Source organism: Harpegnathos saltator, unplaced genomic scaffold, assembly GCF_003227715.2.
Source record: "Harpegnathos saltator strain DR-91 unplaced genomic scaffold, Hsal_v8.6 scaffold498, whole genome shotgun sequence".
NCBI lineage: Eukaryota > Metazoa > Arthropoda > Insecta > Hymenoptera > Formicidae > Harpegnathos > Harpegnathos saltator.
Genome location: NW_020230313.1, coordinates 1,438,942 through 1,460,627, shown reverse-complemented (window position 1 = coordinate 1,460,627; position 21,686 = coordinate 1,438,942). Strand labels below are relative to the sequence as shown.

Below are 21,686 nucleotides of genomic sequence, written 5' to 3'. Positions count from 1 at the left end.
CTAACAATTTTTCTGTTGCAGTGGCAAAAAGAGTAATGGCTAACACATTATGGGCTAATTAGCTATTGGGTGAGTTAATAATAATTGGCTCTTTATCTGCATATACACATGGTTTTTTATTTGACTTTTACCGTAACTAATTAAACTCGTCATAAAGATAAATGACAAAGTAATATTTCTTTAGAATTTATTCGCATCTTTGAGTCATGATCTTCTGACATCATCTCTATTTTAAGCATTAACTCTTTTTGTTCAAAATTACGTATTACGTATTTATTACGTACGGAACGAGAAATGTCTTGAAAGTGCGCAATTAATTCTGGAACGTTGTTCTAGAAAATTAGCGAAATCTCGATATATGATCGCAAATTTTCTAGAAAACCGGAGATCTTTCGTTTCTGCGCAAGCGCGATCTTTCTGGCTTGAATGGCTATCCGTTGCGCGCTCTTTTACTATTTCTTCCAACAGGAGAGAGGACGATTGTATTATTTGCAGGTATTAAATCGAATTAACGTATGTACATTCAACGAAGTTCTTTATTTTACTGGTGCACTATATTATCTCGTCTAAATGAAACGTGATTCGCACAGGGCTAATTATAGTCACGATTCCTTCAGCGTGTTCTCGAATTTTCTCGTGTTCGTATCCACCTCTTTCTTTCCTTTTCTATTTCATATATCGCTCGATGCATTTAAGTCTCTCCTTCTTCCTCCCACGCGTTCACTAGTGGCTGCTCTGAGAGACTTCTGTGATTGGTCACTCGCAGAAGCTTCTCGAGCGCGGTATTAAAAGCGCAGCCCGAAGTTGCCGTTGTCAGTCTCGCAGAGAATTACAAACGAACAGTTTGCACGTTGCGTAAAATCGCGCGAACACAGCTTTGAATACAGTCTTTGAAGTACTAGAAAATTGAATATAAGGTGAGATACGAAGCGTTTTATATTTGCGAGGCCTAATCTACAATTAGAGTCTTTTCGTCGAGAAATAATTGTGTATTGTAGCGACTGGATTATTTCCCGGAAAGTATTGCGTCGTATCCATTGCTGACGTCTTGTCGATATTACGGATGCTAAATAATTTCTTGTTGCGTTGTTATTGTCAGTCAATTTGAGTAAAGTTAGTTGTAATAATAATAAGTGCGTGGCAGTGTTCGGCATGAAGTTATCGGTATCAATTTTGCAAATTCCGTCTATCATATTGGTTTTGAGCCTTCGAGTATCATAATAGAGAGAAATATGTTGTGAAATATTTCTAATATTGTATGTCTATAACAATACACCAAATTAGTATCAGAGGAAGGGTTCAATATGAGACAACTTTTCGAGAAATGTAACGACATGTTTGTTGCGTTGCATTATTTCGAGCACGGCATTCGCGATCAATTAAATAGCTTCGAGGTCGATCGAAGCTGCTTGAGACGTCATTCCATATTCGGGAACCATATTTCAACAACGTTGTTACCTGGCGACGATAAACATACATCTTATGTTGCATTATCGTTGATTTTCAGTATCTGATATATATACCGAGATCGCTAATAAACGAAGGAAATAACAATGTCGAAAGCACCGGCAGTAGGAATCGACTTGGGCACTACGTACTCTTGCGTAGGTGTTTTCCAGCATGGCAAGGTTGAGATCATCGCGAATGATCAAGGCAATCGGACCACACCAAGTTATGTTGCATTCACCGACACCGAGAGGCTGATTGGTGATGCGGCAAAGAATCAGGTTGCTATGAATCCCAGCAATACTATCTTCGGTGAGTAAAATTTTCACATTTACAATATAATTTTCAATATGATATTGGATGAATAGAAGAAGGAAAGAATGAAACTTTCCAATTGATGATACTAATGCATGCGTAATTTTTCGCTTGTATTCCTATTAACTTATATAATATCATTATTTTGATATATTTTGATACCTTGCTATTAATAGAGTTATCTGCAGATTATTGAATAAATTGAGAATTATGCTTTAATTATTTTTGAGTCTATCGGTTGAGTACGTATCGATTAAAGTTGCTGAATTATCGTATTTTGTAATATAAATTTTTATATGTGGGATTAAGTGGTAAAGCTAAAAAAAGTGTTGATAAAAAATTGGTAAGATATACATATAGCCTTAACACGTTTTGCGATTGTCAACTATATTTTTTATTAAAGTATTAAACTTTATACCTTTTTTACATTTGAAATGGAATGAATATAAGGTCATTATATAATTTTCCTTCGGAACATTTTGTGGCTGAACTTGAAACTATATTGCACTGTGTATATTTTGATTGCGACTTACTGCATTAGTGACCTTGCACAATGCGCATGCCTTTGTCATAGCGTTCATTCATGGACTATGCATTCCGGCCTCCCTCCCTTTGACCTTTTTTCGAGCGCCTATCATAATTCTTTACATTGTAGCTAGACATTCTAACATTTACTCGTCGGTTTTACGTAATTCTAATTTGCGCCTGCGCCAAACATTGCAGTTGATTCACGCTGGCTTGGGATCAAATGACGCAAGTGATATCCTTCGCTATAAATGCCAAACATTTATTTAATATTTATTACGTAATAAATGAATATACAAATGCTACTATTACGTTTATATACAGTGACGAAAATTGAATTTTCTAAATTTGTTTTTGCCCTTCTTGAAATCTACAGTAAGTAACTGCTTAAAGATCGTTTTAAATAAAAGTATGTTAATCGTTTCTAAAGCTGTATTCAATAATATTATTAAGTAATGAATATCTCTACTCAGCGACTCGGCGATTTAGTACACCGCAATCGTCCTACTCACAATCCAGCTCACAATTCCAAAGGTCTTCTTCTTCATTCCCTTGCACGTTGCAAGATCCTAGAAAATAAATTTTGAAGAGAGAAACAGTTTCTAATTTTTGGCAATTCTTATTTCTTTGAAGATGCAAAACGTTTGATCGGTCGCCGATTCGAAGATGCAACGGTACAGAGCGACATGAAGCATTGGCCCTTCACAGTGGTCAATCAGGATGGTAAACCAAAGATCAAGGTTTCTTACAAGGGTGAGACGAAAAGCTTCTTCCCCGAGGAAGTGTCCTCTATGGTACTAACAAAGATGAAGGAAACGGCGGAGGCATATTTGGGCATGACTGTCACGAATGCCGTTATTACCGTACCAGCTTACTTTAATGACTCTCAGAGACAAGCGACGAAGGACGCCGGCGCTATCGCTGGTCTGAACGTTCTCAGAATAATAAACGAGCCTACAGCGGCTGCGATAGCGTACGGTCTCGACAAGAAAACCTCGGGCGAGAAGAATGTCCTCATCTTCGATCTTGGTGGCGGTACTTTCGACGTGTCCATTTTGACGATTGAGGACGGCATTTTCGAAGTGAAATCCACAGCCGGCGATACTCATCTTGGTGGTGAAGATTTCGACAATCGAATGGTCAACCATTTCGTTCAGGAGTTCAAGAGGAAGTACAAAAAAGATCTGAGTACCAACAAAAGAGCAGTAAGACGTCTGAGGACGGCTTGCGAAAGAGCAAAGAGAACGCTGAGCTCATCGACACAAGCGAGTATTGAGATTGACTCGCTGTTTGAGGGTATTGACTTCTATACGTCTATCACCAGGGCCAGGTTCGAGGAGCTCTGCGCTGATCTGTTCAGGAGCACTCTCGAACCCGTAGAGAAGGCATTAAGGGACGCGAAGATGGATAAGGCTCAAGTCCACAGCATAGTTCTAGTCGGTGGCTCCACCAGGATACCAAAGATACAAAAGTTGCTACAGGACTTCTTCAATGGCAAGGAGTTGAACAAATCTATTAACCCGGATGAGGCCGTCGCTTACGGCGCAGCGGTCCAAGCGGCCATCCTGCACGGTGACAAGTCTGAGGAGGTACAGGATCTGCTTCTGTTGGATGTGACTCCATTGTCACTGGGTATTGAGACCGCTGGCGGTGTCATGACCACATTGATCAAGAGAAACACTACAATACCTACGAAGCAAACTCAAACGTTTACCACGTACTCGGACAATCAGCCGGGAGTACTTATTCAAGTTTACGAAGGAGAGAGAGCGATGACTAAAGATAATAACATTCTTGGCAAATTTGAGCTTACGGGAATTCCACCCGCGCCTAGAGGCGTGCCGCAGATCGAAGTTACTTTCGATATTGACGCCAATGGTATATATTTATCATATTCCACAAATTAATGCATATAATTATATGTATAATTTATTTTTAATATATAAGTATACTTTTAGTATATAAGTATATTCGATTTTTTGATTAAGAATTTTATTTTTATTTTCTATATTTACCTTTTTGTAACTTGATTTTTAGGTATTTTAAACGTTTCTGCGATTGAGAAGTCTACGGGTAAAGAAAATAAGATCACGATTACCAACGACAAAGGTCGTTTGTCGAAAGAAGATATCGAAAGAATGGTAGACGAAGCCGAAAAATATCGATCGGAGGACGAACAGCAGAGAGAAAGAATCTCCGCTAAGAACTCTCTCGAGTCGTATTGTTTCAACATGAAGAGCACGATGGAGGATGACAAGGTTAAAGACAAGATTGAGGCGTCTGATAAAGAGAAAGTGATTTCCAAATGCAACGAAATCATCTCGTGGTTGGACGCCAATCAATTAGCAGAGAAAGAAGAGTTTCACGACAAGCAGAAGGAACTGGAAGCTATTTGTAATCCTATCGTTACAAAGCTTTATCAAGGAGCGCCTGGCGGCGCTGGTGGAGCAGGGCCCAATCCTAGCACTGGTGGTGCCGGACCAACTATCGAAGAAGTCGATTAATTTAGCTAATTCGTTTTTCTTTTCGCACAGCGTGGACAACGCCAAATATCGTTTCTACTTAACGCAGGCCGCATTGTTACATAATTTTTGCATATTTATATTTCGATTCGTTTCGTGTAAAAACATCTGTATTTTTCATTTTCTAAAGTCCATTTAAATGTTGTTAATGTTATTTTATTATTAGTTTGTTATAATAAATAAATGTTTATGATTATATAATTAATATTGGTCGTATATGTTCTTGCTTCGTTTGCGGTGAGTTCTACTTCGTGCTTTGCTACTGAATTATTTCACTTCAAATTTTCTGGTCGATAAAATTGAACGAGAATGATTAAATATGTGGTAATCACACCGACGAACTGAAAACAAATTTATTTTACTGAATTGCTATCATTATATCTTCTAAATAATTTTATACTCACGCCACTGAGCAAAGCATTGTTCATTTCGAAAAAACCACAGGCTGTAAATGCCACTCGATGCTGTTGTAGTTGAATTGAAAAATCGTTGACCTCGTTTCTTACACAGTCTCGGTCCAGGTTTTTGCGCAAAAGGCTTTCCATCACAATGTAATTTAGATTGTAGGCGTTACTCTGGTTAGAATTTCGTTCACTATTCTGCCTTTCGAATGGTTGTGGTACTTCTAAATTCGCTTGATTATAGCTTATGCTGTTTATCTTTTTGAGATTCGTGAATTTGCAATTTAGCACGACTGCGTATATGATTATTCCGGTTCTGTAGGATTCTTGTGATGCGAATGTACAGATCCAACACATCGTACCAAATTTTGCGGCGTATAAAACCCAAAGGATATTATTTATTAGCATGAATCCGTAGTTTCTTTCGACAACACCCATGTAAATTCTAAATAATGTAGCTACGACCATGGTAAAGCAGTTTGCCGAGCAAAGGAGAAGATGAAAACCATGAATTTCATTTATCGTGATAACTATATCAGAAATTCCTGCGTAATAGAGAAAAATTGCGATTAAAAAAAAATTAGAATAATTATCATAGACGATATAATCATATATTCGTTAAACTTATATTTAGATTGCACGTTTACTTGTATAGATCGTCCAAGTATTTAAATTGCACTTTAAATTTTGTGTCGGTGATAATGTACACATATGTTATATCACGAAATGGTAAAATGATTCAAAGTCCTAAAAATTGACTGGAAATATTTTATACAAAATATCTAAAAAATATTACCGGTATGTAATTCTCTGATACGCCTGACTTTGATCGCAATCCACGTTATATCCAATCGCTCGTCCAACTGCTCGATCATGTCGTTTATTACACGAAATCTGTGGTAGAGCACGTAGACGATAACGTCGAAGACGAAGCTGTTGATCAACGACTGAGCGATAGTATAGTAGAGCAACAAATCAGACGCAAATATATCTTCCGGAAGCGTGAAGTAATAATACAGAGCATGTATGATCATTGACAAAGGTCCGAGAATCAATGTTGTTAGAATAGCCAGAACTTCGGCGTTTCTTACAGATCGATTGTTCACAGGTGTCTCTTTTCTGATTTTTTGATCGAGGGTCTTCATTTTGCTCATTAACTCATGCCATTTGTCGTAGTGCCGGATACCGTGATAGACATAGTAATACGCCGAGACGTAGCACACTACCTTGTTCAAGTAGTATATGATCTTGAATATGTCGCTCTTGAAGACACTACCGAAAGTGAAAAAATCTATCGCGCCGTATGCGACGATTACTGAACAGATTCCAAAGTGAATGACACGTAAAAATATCGTAACAGCCTTGGGACATTTTCGTGGTCGTGCTACACCGACACCCAAAAGCCAGGAAACGTACATTATAGGACGTAAAACATGCTCGATCGAGGGACAGTTATCTTCCACTTGCACTTGTACGTTGATTTCTTCTTCCATTGTTGCTTCGAGTCTTCTGATTAATCAATAGCGAGCGAATATGGTTACGAATAATTAAGTTAGAGCCATTTGTGATAGAATTGTTCCCAGAGAATAGCTGCGAAGCGTTGAGGCTTTTCTGAAAGTAATGCAGGACTCTGACGAGTACAGTTTGTTCTTTCTGGCGATTCTAAGTATAAAGATAAGATAAAGGACGTGATGTATTGCTAATGCAAAATTAACGAAGTTTATACTGTTTGCTGTTAGCTGCTACTCGTAATGCGGTTTTAGTAAATTAAATCGGTCCAAGCGGGCATAAAGAGGAACCCGCGCGATTAATAATGCACAATGTTTTGAATAGTGTAAACGTTAGCTCTTTCATATTTTTTTCTCACGCAGTATTTTCGACGCAATATTCCAGGCTATAATTAATATAGCGGCTGTTTAAAATATATCAATAAATTATATTAATAATTATTAAAATTACTACGCATTTTAAATCCCACTCAGGAGCATATGTATAAAATATCTTTATTTATTAGTTAAATATGTGGCTTCTATAATTTTTTTATTACATCTCGTATTCCTTGAAGTATATTAGTAGAAATAATTTTTTATTATGATTATTTTATTAATTTTGACTTGTAAATCATCATCGAATTTCAAGAAGTGATGTTTCCTTATTTGAATTAAAACTAACTTGTGTGTGCATGTCGATATACATAAGAAGAAAGAACGATGTCTACACATTTGCGTACGCTTATATCGAAAAACGAGCTTTATTTGGCCCAACGACTATATTACAATCGTATGGTACAGTAAACATTTAAAATTGGGATAAAACGATAACGTTGTACATCGACTTTTTATAAATCAGGCGGCAAGTCGAGTTGAATATTTTGTAGAGATGAATTGTGTGTTTGTATGTATGTGTATGTGTGTGTGTGCGTATGTGTTTTTTTTTTTCATTATGTTCTTATATATGTGTGTGATATAACTTTTATATCTCTTGTTTTTATCTCTTTAATAATAATAGACCGATCGCGCGACTACGACCGAGTTTAATAACCAGGTGCGATCGTTGCCGAACACGTATATATGAATATTTTACATCTGTGTCAAGTGTACATGGATCTGCATGTAAGTACATATGACTATGTAGCGCGTTCACGCTATTGCAGCTTTCGTAAGTGTAAGAACATCTTGGAGTTTAACGCTCGTCGTCCTTTTCTTTTTTTTTCTTTTTTCTAATTATTTACTCGGGGAAGGCAGCGTAAATTATCCGAACACGAGAATGTCGATATACGTCGTTTTGTTATAATAATACGATATATTTCCGACAGAAATACCTTTCTCATTCTCTGTGACATTTCATTCTGTCCATTTTTAATTACGAATGTATGGTCTCATCGTGTAATAATTGTTCTTAACGACTTGTGTTACTATATTTTACACTTGCGAATCTAGCTTGCGGCCACGGGTTATACTTTGGAGGCTTATGACGCAGTTCCAAAACACGATGATTAATGTTTGCAACTGCGCGATTGTGGAAATTAACGTTTACGTAATAGAGAAACTCTTACAACTTTGTGGAGTCATTTTTTCCCATTTTTTGCATACGACGAGATATCTTGACAGTAAAATTCTCTTACTATTTGAATTTGAGAACGCAAGACATATTATGCAAATACATTAGTTAAACAATTCAGATAGTAACAATTTCAACAATGATTAGGGAAAGTGAAATTTATATACATAATCGGATTTTGAGTTTCGTTTTTACATAATAATTGGTAATATACATTACTATATAGCAAAGAAGAGTAATCAGTAGCGGATTAATTTCAACAAATGCACTATGATATATGTATCTAGCATATATTCATCTTCCTGTTAATTGTCTAAAGAGATACAAACAAAGTCTGTGTATATCTGATACCGCGTCGTGCGCGTGTTTATTCACATTTGATGAATAAGTCATTCTTTTTGGTCATATTTAAAAATGAGTTAACGGAAAAAAAGTTTATATTGAAAAGTAAAATGACTTCACTGGAAATTGTATAAGTTATTTCCTTCATAGGAAAACGATTTAACTTTTTACAATAGCAGCAATGAAGTGTGTCTCTTATAGTTCGTATAATCACATTCGTTTTCCAGACAGGAAATTACCGTACGATTTTTATCGTTTATATTTTACGGTTAAAAGTATGTTTAGTCTCGATTTGAGATCGAGATTATCATCTTGACAGCTTCTCTGTCAAATCATAATTTTTCAGTAGAAGTAAAAGATTAATACGATGACTTGGTAACGACTTATGATATAAATCGACTTTGTTCAATCAGAATCATTGATATGCAGTTCGACGAACAATTTCGCGAGCTTGTACAAGTGCGATTTGACTTATACAAATGATTATACGACGATTACATGTAATCATTGAACAGATATGTGACATTGAAATTATCTCTGATTCAATCGAATCTTTCGCGTAATGATAATTGATCTTAGTATACTTGAATAAACGTTCATTTGTACTTCGAATCGAGTACTAATATTTTCATATCGTGAAGGAGTTACACGAAGTTTTAGAGGATTCGTCTCTTTTTAATGATGTTGTTTTTCTAGACGAATCAATGCCTTCATCAAATATAAATCAGTCTCTGATATATAGAGACACATTTTGATATACAAATTATATAAAATTATGGACCAAAATATATACAATCGACTGAAAAGCTTTCATCGGTTGTTAGTTGATATATTATTTCCTTTCTGATATATAGATAGTTGATCTCTAAAAACAATTTTTCCAGAACTTGATAAAACTTTAAATTTGTACAATTAAACAATTCCTGATACCGAAGGAATTTAGTTAATCGTAAACTTACGATTTTCCTGTCATCATGAAAAAATTCCTATTTCATGAAACTTATATCTGGTATTCGAACTAACGTAAGTCCGATTCATCAATGTTGCAAAGCATTGAAACGCTAAACTCTTTTCCGCACTCTTTGCTTAATTCGGAATATCTTGTCGGTGTCGATTTTTGATAGCATATCAAGTGCCTAAGCGTAAATGCATCTTTCGCGCTACTCTCAGACGTAGTTATCAGCACTTCCAATTGAATATATGTACCTACAAATATGTCTTCGCTCATATTCTTACCGAGACATTCAAAGAGAATTGTCGCTTTATTCCATTGTTTGGTTTAATTTCCTTATTAGCCTTCGTTCTTTTTCGAATGTCTTGTTGCACATTCGTAATTATTTGTTTGTCTGCGTAGATACCGAATAAAAATATGCTTTAGTACATTGCCACCTTTTAACTCGTTTAAGTACACTTGTGCCGAGTATGTTCAATTAGAAGGTGCCGTTTTCATTCTACTTCACTTCTACTTTGTCCACGTTATAAAGTCAACTGCAAAGTCGATTTCTGATAATGTGACGCATGAAAGAAAAAGGCGAAATAAAAAATTCCGTTCATATCTACATTAAATTGGCACAGACCCAATTGTCAACTTAATGTTATTATTTCGATCGCTGAGTTAAAAAATTTCAAAGTGTGGCAGTTTAATTAAAAAAAAGAATACATAGTACAGAAAACATATACACAGATATTCCTTAAAGAATTGTAAATATTTTAACAACTGAGGCTGCAAAACTCGATGTTATGTAATCGTTGCTTAAGAAGAAAATTGTGGACGCAATTAGATTCTACGTCATATATATCATATAAAACATATAAAAAACACCAACTTTTTAACGTGGACACGGTAATGGTATAACTTACTCTTGCATTTGCACCTACTTATATTAGAGCGTGTCGTATCTTTTCGCAAGTGTGTTCCGATATTTCTCAACGTACACATGTCTTCCTGTTGACATTGTGACATGATGTAGATGCCGCTGTTGATTGGTATTTGCAAATACAATAAAAAGGTTATTAATAAACCGCGCGAGTCCAGTGACATCGTCGTCGATTATATTTGAAAAATGTCATCGGAAGCCCGTGGCGCAACGCTCGTGTCGAAGATGGACGTCGTTGGCGTTGTCATTGGCGGAATTTCGCCTATTCGGGTTGGAATCGCGTTAGAAGTAGTTATCGCCGTCGTAATCGTCGTCGTCATTGTCATCGTCGTCATCGTCGTCGTTATTGGAGCGGTTTCTGATACGTCTGACGTCGTCGGTACCTGCTGCAAATGAAATCAATCTTCGCTTCAAGCTTGATGAGTACGTATAGATTGACTAAATAATATGAATGATTTTAGAAGAAATAGATTTCAGATGAATAGACCGACGATGAAAGATTATCTTTCAGACGAGTTACCTCGTTGTAAAAAACTTCCTTTCCTTCTTCGACCGAAGGCAGCAACTCGTCCGTAGAATGAGGAGTCCTAGGGCTAGGTGTCGGTACCACCTGTTGCTGTTGTTGCTGTTCTCGCTGTTTCGCCAGTCGAAGCTCCTGAACCGCCTGGCGCTGCTCCTTCTCGTTCCTCTCTTTCTCGAGTCGACGCGCGCTGTAGCTACGGGATGAGGACGTTGAACTGTGAACCGACGCTAAGCTAGGACGGCGAGAACCTATACGAAGAGAACAGACATATCGTGAAGTTGAGATAAAGTCCTTGGTGAAGTTATACGCTAATTTTTTTCTACGCTAGGAAGAATATAACGTCGAAAGGCAGAAAGAATCTATTACACTTGCGTTACTAATGGTACGGTTGTATATAATTGCTAAATGCGACAATAATATATATTTTTGTGATACCTTTATCGACACGGTTAATATTCGACGAAGCGATGGGAGTGGAAGCTCAGAAGAGAAAAAAATGCTATAAGTCGGATAAAGGAGACATGTAAACGCACAACAATGATAGCGGGGACATCAGTGAATTCTTAACGAACCGTAAAAAGTCGTAAAGGCAATGGCGAAGTCAGCGGTAGGACATTTTTTGCTGTTGAGATGTGCCTTGGAAGATGATTGGAAATTTACATGTCTATGAAAACATGCTAGATTTATTGTAGCAGACACCAGACCCAACTAGGAAATTTTATAATGTATTCAAGGAGGTTTTTATAAACGAAAATGACTTGTGAATGATAGGTCGGGGTGTTCGAGGAAAGTATTATCATGTTTGTGCGAAAAGTAATAATGTCTAAGTAACGAATTAAAAACTGTTGAAATTATAATGGAATTGTCCGCGTATCAAATAATTTTACAAATAATTTTGCGCACTATAGATGTTGCATTGTGCTAAAATTTGAAGGGAATAGCATTTGAAATATAATTACTTTATATATATGATATACATAGATAGATTTGATTTATACTCTGGATCGGCACTAAAACGCCCATAAATATATAACCTGCTCAGAAATTGTTCGTGAAATTTTATCGGAATGCATATCCTCAGGCGCGTATCTAATGATACATTATACAAGTTTGAGAAACATATATCTCTGACGTAGAAAATATGTAAGCTAGCGAAGCAAGCTATTCTAAGAAATATCGTATCTATTATTTTGGTGTTATGTAAAGGACTGCAGCTTTCCCGGCAAGAAAATTAAGAATATATCCTCTTGACATACGTGTCTTTTCATTAATATCAGTTTTAGGGATAGTGTAGAAATAAATGACAATTCTATGGGGTCCTCACCGAGAAACTGGTCCTATGTATTCATGCGATTTTATAAAATTTATACGTTTGTTTGTGTGTGTGTGTGTGCAGCGAGCTGACTAGTGCGTAAAGATTTCGTGTCTCTCTCTACCTGTCTTACCAGAAATAATTTGTTTCGTTTACGAGCAACGAAATCGGCCGCTGCCATCTTGCTATCTCGTAACACACTTGTGCTGCGTTATTTTACTTGCAATGTCATATTTTCTCACGAATGTATTGCAGGTCTACTAATTTACGCGGCTTTTCGAGTTTTTGTACGATTGCTCGTTAATCATTGTCTTACTCGAGACAATAGTCAGGTCAAGGAAGTTGCTCGTGTTTCTTAATTTCTTAGTTTCAGGGAGGAAGAATGTTTCGTGAGTTGTAACTTGTATGTACAATTGAATGTATTGAAACAGTCCAGTGCACTTGCACTCGCAAAGGGACTTTATGACGTACGATTCTTTTTGTCTTTTCGTGAAGTAAATTGAATCATACTATCATCGACATAAACAATATGAGTCTTCTTCAGTGTTATGAAAAAATTTAATGGCCGAGTGTAAATGTACCGTAAGATATCGATACATCCGATTGTGCAAACATGTAACTGACAACCGTAGAAGTGACGCGCGACAGAAAGTAATAATAATTATGTTACAATGATGTACTGTGACAACGACCGGTTCTTCGTTTACACCAAGAACAATTAATTATTATCGAGAATAATCGAAAGAGTTGAGAAGAAGAAACAAAAAAATAATTGCACCACAAGCTACAAACTTCTTCTTTGATATTTGAGTAACATCACATACGTAGAGATTGTGGAATGTGGAGCGGCAAGTTCGTTCACAGTGAGCGAAACGTTACGAACACAAATGAAATTATCGAAGACTGAGTTTTCGGTAGAAACAGCCAGATACGCGGACATCTCAAACAGTTACCGGCAATAGTCAGTTATCATGATGCAGTAGCGACAGTAACAACGATGCTAATCGTTGCGGAGCATCGTCGTTACTACGGCTATCGTCAGTCATCATCATCATAACCGTCCATCCTTTCATCGTTACCACCGTTGTCAGCACAAGAAGCCAATTGCATTGACGAACATAGAAAAGGTTACACGAAGAAGAATACACGAAGACAGAGAGCAGAGGAACAGATAGTCACACAACAGATAGCCACGACGGAAGGACAGCAGGTAAACACATGAACACTGTCACTGTCAGGGTAACATTAGGGTGAATGAACATAGCGATCGAATGGTGTCGACGACAGTGTCCCGATGCACATAGATATTTCTGTACTAGCTGTTTCATGTTTATGTTCGAATCACATCATCATCGCACCGAGCACGAACGCGATACCCGATGTCGATATGCGTGGGTCGACAAGCAAACAGGAAGAACGTCATGAACGAACGTCAAAGGGAGACAGACAGATAGATACATAGAGAAAGAGAGAGAGAGAGAGAGAGAGAGAGAGAGAGAGAGTGTGTTAGAGAGAGAGAGAGAGAGAGAGAGAAAGAGTGAAGGAGATAGAATACATCATATGTATACGGAAGAAGGACACGAGACACACTGAGGGAGCGACAGAGGCAGAAAGAGATCGTTGATCGTCTACCGAGGCCGTCGGACGATCCCTCGGCTACGTCACTAAGGGTACGTCGGTGCTTGTTTCCGCCTTTGGTTGCCTGCAGGTGACACGATATAAGCAAGATGGCTGCGGCTCGTGCCGCACCTGCTCGGGACGCTGGTACCAGGGGTCCACGACTACCGCCACTGCTGGGCCTCCTGGTAAATGCACAGCTGAGGGGCCCAGCACTGCTACTCCGTTGGCTGGATCGCGAGGACGGTCGCCCGTGCAGCGTCAGTGGAATGCCTGCGAAATTATTTTCGAGAAGTTATTTCCGTATGGAAATACGTGGAATTCGCACGACAAAATCGTAACTACTTCAGCTCTTAAGCCTTCTTCCTGTTCTCGGATGTGACGAACGTTCTCCGTATGACCTTTCGAATGAGATCTCTCGTAAGCCGATGTCATCCGGCTGAGGTTTTAGGCGAGATATTTTCGATGCCGTCTGTCACTGTGACGAGATATTGCACGTATATCGATAGGATAGGATATCGTTTAGTCTCGTCCTTCTGATGACAGATAGCATGTAATAAAATTTCGGAAGATCGTATCTAATTAAGAGAATAAATGCGAAGAGAAGCTCGTTGAGATTTCTCTGGTTCTGGGAGGTTTTTCTGGTGATATCTTTTTAACTTCTCGTCGTTGGAAGATTATTCTTCTAGAAAACTAAAAAAAAAAAAATATTGATTCTTTCATTATGCAGATTATTTTACAAATGACGAAGAAAGTATATTTAATTTCCCGTGCGCAGCTTTATATGTTTTTTGGGAATGTATAATTTTATGCATTCTATCATTTCGTGGCGTATACATTATCGGTACGATTTTCAAATATAGCCCGACGCGTGACGTCGTGAGCAATGAAGTAAAATGAGAATAGATGCCTTCGAAATATAGTGCCTTGCACCTTTTCAATATAGAGATACGCTTTATTGATTTTGTAGGTGCAGAAGTAGGTTTTACACGAAAAGGGAGAATTGCTGTAAAACGAAAGTTAAAGCTCAATGTGTACGTTTGATGCACGGATATAGTAAATGGTGCAGGAAAATTATAGGGAAATTATGCAAGTTAAGAACGCAGTATTTTATTCCTATTTTGTTTGTAAAAAACGAGAACGTAGTATAAAATGTAACACATCATTGCTGTATTTGGTTAAATTAAATTGTTAGTTTCAGCAAATCATAACATTGACCAAAAATTAAGTAAAGCGGGCTGGGTATTGTTAAGTATTCGACCCGATACGTACGCTCCGCACGTTAGAAACTTCATTTCCTTATATTTTAAAAAACGAGAATCACATCCCTTTTTTTAGGAGTGTCTTCAATTTTACTTGTAGTAAAAAAATCGCTTTCTGCGTTGATATAATTGGTGCCATCTCAAGATTAATATTTTCCCACAACTGTAATATATTCGACAAGGTCCCAAAGTTTCTAAAGATATTAACAGGTCATTACTTACCCGTATCGCTGGAAAACAGCATGGATGGCGCATGGTTGGCATTGGCGTAATGCCGCGGCCTTGAATACCTCGCCCGGCTAAATAGTTTGAGCACGAAGCATATCATCGCCGTGAAGATGGCTATCCCCGATGCTATGCAGAGTAGGGTTGGGAGGTCCGTAGTTATCAGCACCAGATCTATCGCAAGAGATTACTACGAATTAGAAGGACGCGGCTCGATAACCCGTTGCGAATCAATATCGGAATAAATTTCCTCAAGGTTCGGCTAGTGACGAACGAGGTCACTTTATTTTAATACCCACAGTAATCAATCAGGCGCATTGTCCGCGAGTGTCAGAATTAATTGTCGCGCTTCTATACGAAAGAACATATTTGATTAATAATCTGACAGCGATGGGTGAAACTTTTAATCGGCAGTTGAGCCAGCAAGCGATTCGTGTGTAACATTCTTGAAAAAATATGTTTAATATGTTTAAGACGACGCACCTTCCGCGCAGAAAACCTTCTTGTTAGGCCTAGAGAGAGCAACTCTGTGATATCCATCTTCGCAATCGCACACTGCATTATGCTGAACTTGGGTGCACGTCGAATGTTGATCCGCGAAAGTGCACGTCGCACGATAGAAGCACTGTTCTCCGAGTCTTTTGGCTGAAAGTAGAGATCGATCGTTCGAAACGACCACGCTCATTGAGGAACATAATTTTTTATTCAATAGAAAGTTGATCAAGGTCGTGCGTTTAAGTGATAGGCTTAATCTTTTCTGAGGTCATCGATAGAACTTTACTCAATCATCGAATTCCGTGTCTATATTCGTCCCAGCAGATTGCTAATTCATCGCTTTTACATTGATTTTTATTCCATTTCTAATGCAAATCCCAAAAACGTGGCCTCGCACGTGCCTGATTGAAAGATAATATTTCCCTTTGGCTATTATTTCACTCATGAATACAAATTTCTCACGTGTACAAAAGATATCTCAAATCTTTCAGAGATAAGCTGAATGATTTACGAATTATTCAAAGTTTTTTCCGTCTTTTCGTATTGATTCAACCACATTTGCCATTTGATACGATCTAAGCATGTTCATAAGCTACTAACATTGAGATTTGCGAGATATATTTACGGTTTTGCTTGTACGTACACGATAATCGGGCATGCTTCACGTTCGACGCATAAAACGAACATGCGGCACAGAGCCTTTTCACACCATCGCAGATCGGAAAATTCATTCAGACCATCAGAAGCGCGCGAACATTTATTTTCACCGACCGTTACCATGGAAGTTATGATATCGGAACGACCTACTTGCGCGAGGGTTACTAGTCACTAGCTCCTACGTACGTTTGGCACATCCCTTGGTAGGCCCGAGACGAACGGGGTAGAACTTTTCGCACTCGCAAAAGCCAGTGATTTCATCACAGAACACGTGCTGTAACTCGGGATTGCACATGAAATCGCAAGGCGAGCCCAGGTACCGCCCCTTCTCTGTAAGAAAAGAAAAGAAAAAATTATCTTAACATATTCCAACTTCTTTCCCTCGACTCGTTTCATAAAAGAAGTTTTTATAGAAGGAGTCGCGAACTAGAAAAAATTTATATTTTTTAGGGAAACATAAATTGGAGAAATAACTGATACATTCTCTGTAAATTATCTAAGTCGGTAAATTATCAGTTATCAGATAATCCGTAATTAACGAACATTTTATTATGTTTATGAGAATTTATAGATTATAAGTTATTCAAACGACGCGCGTAATATTTGACATTGCATAATTTATAAATGTATAATCGGGATTGATCTTTTCAAGATATAAACTATTTTACAAATTTAATTAATTTGCGCTATCCGGGAACGATTACTAATTGGAATCGAGACAGCTTTCATGGTTAATTTGTTATTCAATCTGTGGCGAATCGATATTAATACTTACAATAATAAGATATTGTTTTTCATATATTTATGTGTGGAAAATTCTGAATGTTCAAAATTTGTATCCAAAATTTGTCTCTGCATTAATGTACAAACATATGTTCTCCATTGACATGTACAAAAAGGTTGATAAACTTTATGCATTTTTTTTATTAATGACGCGCGCGACAAGAGAATTATACTTGCTACATTATTGTTATAGCATTTCGATAATATTGATTCAACGAAATATGCTATCGAAACGACACGAAACACGTATTAATCCGATTGTGAAATTTAGCTACAATGAACCGACAGTGTGCCAATCTATTCGCTATGAGTTCACCCTCATAGCATTGTAACTGTATCGCTACTACGTCCTTTGTTCCTTTCCATTAGTGAGCCAAGCGATAGTCACTAACTCCCTTGGCACGCTTTCAAATTGCAGTTGCGACAATGTGTCGGCCGTTATAAACTTTTCTAATTAAACATCTCTCAAATTGTTTATAGTAATGCGTTCTTCGAAATTCTTGAATTCAATGCTTGAATTCAATCCTTGAATCCTTGAAATCGATTTTTTCGTTAGTGCTGACAAACGCATTGATGTGTTGCGAACAAACGCATCGCGAAAATTCTTTGTAGATCTCCCGTGTTTACCGCTCTCTCTCTCTCTCTCTCTCTCTCTCTCTCTCTCTCTCTCTCTCTCTCTCTCTCTCTCACTCTCTCTCTCTCTCTCTCTCTTTCTCTCTCTCTCTCTCTCTCTCTCTCTCTCTCTCTCTCTCTCTCTCTCTCTGTGCAATACGTTACTATTATTTTTATATTTTTACTTTAATGATATTTATATCTCGTGTAAATATCTTTATTTATCAATCGACCACGACGCGCTTCTCATCGGGCTGTATTATTTGGCTCGACACATAAACCGCTTGTTTAATGACATTGACAGTCGCGGAGTATAAATGTTCCGCGTTATTTAACGGCGCCGCGGACGCGTATGCACAAATGCGGAGATTTCAATATTACAGAACTCATTGTCCGACGGATAATAGTGTCCACGCGACATAGTTTACATCGAGTCGTGACGAGTGTCGTACTCTGCTCACAATTTCGCGCTCTGCTCTTAGAAATGTAGCCTCGCGGGTGAATTTCTTTGCCAGGCCGTGTTTAATTTCACGATAGGAGTTCATTGCACGCATACGTGTTACGGCCCCTTTGCGTGCGTTCTATCGTTTGCCCATCGAGCGAAAACTTAGATTAGCGTGATTTTTAAAGAGTTTAATGCGAGTTTTTAATAATGGCCGATGGATCGGTATAACCTTATTAAGAATAGCGTCGAGAAAAATTGTGCTCGAACCGTTAACATTATTTTCATTTATTTTGATACATAAATTCTGATTGTGAAAAGTCGTGAAAAGTTTCGAAAACATGTTACACAAATTCGAAGAGATATTTACTTCTGTGCGTGATATTTAAATAGATTTATATCATCTATTCGTCAACATATTGACATCGTATAAAATAATTCGGCCGTAATCATCTGTATTTCTTAATTCAACAATTAAACCATTTCGGAATGCATCCCTAGAGGGAAGAAGGAGAGAAAGACGGAGAGGGAAAGGAAGTTTTAAAAGAAGTTTAAAACATCGTCCTCGTTACATATTAATTTCATGTCACAGTCAATTAAATGTTAATTAAATGTTAATTAAACAGTTAATTAAATGTTTAAGCTTTGCTTTTTGTATTATTTAGTTTGTTCCATCCGTCTGCTTTTACTATACTGAAAAAGTGCACACGGTTTATGAATGAAAAAGCAATAAATGTACGTGAATGATACACTATCCTTTCTCTTAGTGATTATTTTCGTATGAAACGTCCTCTTTTGAAAAAAAGCAGCACAGCGTACGATGTGTGTATTTCGCACACGCGGACCCGCAAAATGAAGAGCTCGCAGCATCCATTAAAATCAATACTGGCTTGGCGTGCTTGGCGCGAAAATCAAGAAGAAACCGGGTTTCCTTCCCGGTTAAATCAATGCGTGCGCTAAACCACTCACTAGAGACACTTTCCATTTGTCCGGAATGCAAAAACGGCGTTACGTGTCTTGCAGTAAATCGCGATAAAGCACGAATAAAGGAATATAAAAAAATAAGCTGAGATACAGATACGAATGAAGCTAAAAAATATTATGGAAGATGAAAAGAATATGCGATACGATAGTTTAGTGTTTGATAAGTACTTGGAATCTATTTCAGGCTTTTTTCATGAAATTTGAAGTGACAATTAGGATGGATGTTTTTACGTCTCGTAACGTTTTTACGTTGCGAGAAGAATGTTATTTTTGAAGAATCTTTATTTCCGCAAATTATCATAATTTACTTAAGTAATTATCATATTTGCTTTTATCAAGGCACAATTTTTTAAAATTTCATTAGAAATTATTAAATTTTTATAGCCAGTAATATTATTTTTAAAGACATATTTTATGCTCTTGAGTTGATTTAAAAAACGTCGCACATCGCGTTTTTCTTATCAAGCTGTTAAAATTGTCGGCCTTATTGTACCAATATTTTGTTGCATTGTTGAACATACAATCAATAAGTATCACATTTTCAAGAATTTTCGGGATCGAGGTTGCTTCTATTAAGCGGATGAACATTCTCGAGAAAAGTCTGCGCGTTGTGGAGCAGGCGCGAGTAAGGCGAGGTCGGTAAAGGATAACCTTGAGATACATCACCTTCGATCGTTATTGTCTTACATAAAAGTGGAGTATCATTTCCTGAACTTATTCCGATTGCAAATAAAACAGAACTCTTATATTAGTTTCTAATCGAGCAAACTTTTGCGAATGATGCTTATGATACTCGTCATTTTATTCTCATTTTTATCAAGTCTACCATTTTTCTCTATTTGTCTTAAACTTTTGTGTAATCTTCATTATTTGTCGTCTTATTTGCATCTTTCCGAAGGAGTCACAAATGATTCTTTTTATGGTAATTTTATTACTTGTGGAACAAAGTTTTTCTAATTAAGAGTTTAGTATTCCTTTCTTTTTAATAAGTACATACATATAATTAATTTTTTAATGAAATGCGCATTTGTAATTATAGTTTATCATTGAGTTAAATCAGACGATTTCATTTTTTATTTAATGAGATTGTGCACAAACGATACGTTTTATCTTGAAAAATTCAGGACAAAGACATCTGAGAAATTGAAATCTTCATAATTCTCTCTGTACTTTGTACTGCAATTTCTTTAACAAGCGGTGTTGTTTATGATAACACTTCTTTCTGTTATTATTAAAAATCTTGCTATTAAATCCAAATTATTCTCTTGCGGTATATCTCATTCGTGTTTCACAAACATCATATGACAATGTAAAAGTAAGAAACAGCTTATTTCGAGTTTATTCCAATGTCCTAAAATCATCGGCGAACAATTTATTCGCCGACAATTCGCCGTTATTCGCGAACAATTCTCTTCTTACTTTCACATCGCTTTCATATCTCGGTGCTTCACGATCGAGCTTACAAGTTAGACAATGACGATGACGATGAAATTTATTTTCTTTCTTTCTTCACTCGTTCTTTAAAATGATTTACTCGCTGACGATTTCTATTCCTCTCAAGGTCTTTAAACACCTTCACCAATATCACCTAGGTAACAAATCATCATCACAATGCTACCATCGAGTCGTCCTACGCAGGTCCTTTCGTCAAATGCTCCATCAGGACTCCGATAGTCGACGGCAACTTCACTTCGGATGTTAGGATTTTCAACCACTAAAACTACACGCCTCTCAACTATTCAGACGAAAATCCTCGAAACGATTTCTAGCATCATCAACCACCAACTTTGAGAACTCGTCGTTGAAGTGGGCATTTCGTTAAATATCAGCAGCATTGCTGATCTCACTCCCGGTAGCCGGTGCACTTACTATCTCATTCGTCGTCATCGTATCAATCCGCCCGTGACACTCACCCGCGGTAATATTTGTCTCGAGATAGTCCTCGTCGTCGCCATTGGTGGGAATCTGACCGTCGTCGTAAACGTCGACGTCGTTGTCGAGGGAGCTGGACCCGTGCACCGCGTCATCACCTCCTGGCCGTTCTCGGGTTCGGCGTACCTGCCGCGTGTCGCAGGTGCAGGCAGGTATCAAGAAAACAAGGCAGGTCAGCAGGAGCCAACAGCAGCAGCAGCAGGTCAGTCTCAGGGCGGAGGGAAATGCGCTCATCGCCCCCGCGGCGCGAGTCAACCCCCGAAACCGACCACCGACGGCGCATCGACATCCTTCCCCGTCGCCTGCTCCCCCCCCTCCCGCCCCTCCTCCCGCCGGCGCACCCTCTCGCCCTCG

The 21,686-nt window shown here is 37.8% G+C and overlaps 3 protein-coding genes across 5 annotated transcripts; 1 reads left to right on the top strand and 2 right to left on the bottom strand.

Moving 5' to 3' along the window:
- Positions 1-21: 21 nt before the first annotated feature.
- On the top strand, positions 22-4,944 carry LOC105191656 (heat shock 70 kDa protein cognate 4). 2 transcript variants are annotated; one of them, XM_025302564.1, is made up of 4 exons: positions 22-69; positions 1,508-1,758; positions 2,920-4,164; positions 4,324-4,944. In XM_025302564.1, exons 2-4 carry the CDS (start codon positions 1,554-1,556, stop codon positions 4,788-4,790), a joined length of 1,917 nt encoding a protein of 638 aa, XP_025158349.1. In that variant the 5' UTR covers positions 22-69; positions 1,508-1,553; the 3' UTR covers positions 4,791-4,944. The 2 variants fall into 2 exon arrangements, with proteins under 2 accessions (XP_025158349.1, XP_011153497.1); XM_011155195.3 differs by lacking the exon at positions 22-69 and adding an exon at positions 762-917 and having other exon boundaries at positions 4,324-4,943.
- Positions 4,945-5,053: 109 nt separating this feature from the next.
- Positions 5,054-6,702, bottom strand: LOC105191657 (putative gustatory receptor 28b). Its single transcript, XM_011155197.3, has 3 exons — positions 6,006-6,702; positions 5,213-5,754; positions 5,054-5,149 (listed from the first exon to the last, which is right to left on the bottom strand). Exons 1-3 carry the CDS (start codon positions 6,700-6,702, stop codon positions 5,081-5,083), a joined length of 1,308 nt encoding a protein of 435 aa, XP_011153499.1. The 3' UTR covers positions 5,054-5,080.
- A 734-nt stretch (positions 6,703-7,436) lies between these two features.
- Positions 7,437-21,641, bottom strand: LOC105191655 (uncharacterized). 2 transcript variants are annotated; one of them, XM_011155192.3, is made up of 7 exons: positions 21,314-21,641; positions 16,766-16,909; positions 15,911-16,072; positions 15,425-15,601; positions 13,956-14,213; positions 11,009-11,259; positions 7,437-10,874 (listed from the first exon to the last, which is right to left on the bottom strand). In XM_011155192.3, exons 1-7 carry the CDS (start codon positions 21,564-21,566, stop codon positions 10,662-10,664), a joined length of 1,458 nt encoding a protein of 485 aa, XP_011153494.1. In that variant the 5' UTR covers positions 21,567-21,641; the 3' UTR covers positions 7,437-10,661. The 2 variants fall into 2 exon arrangements, with proteins under 2 accessions (XP_011153494.1, XP_011153496.1); XM_011155194.3 differs by having other exon boundaries at positions 14,073-14,213.
- Positions 21,642-21,686: the final 45 nt, after the last annotated feature.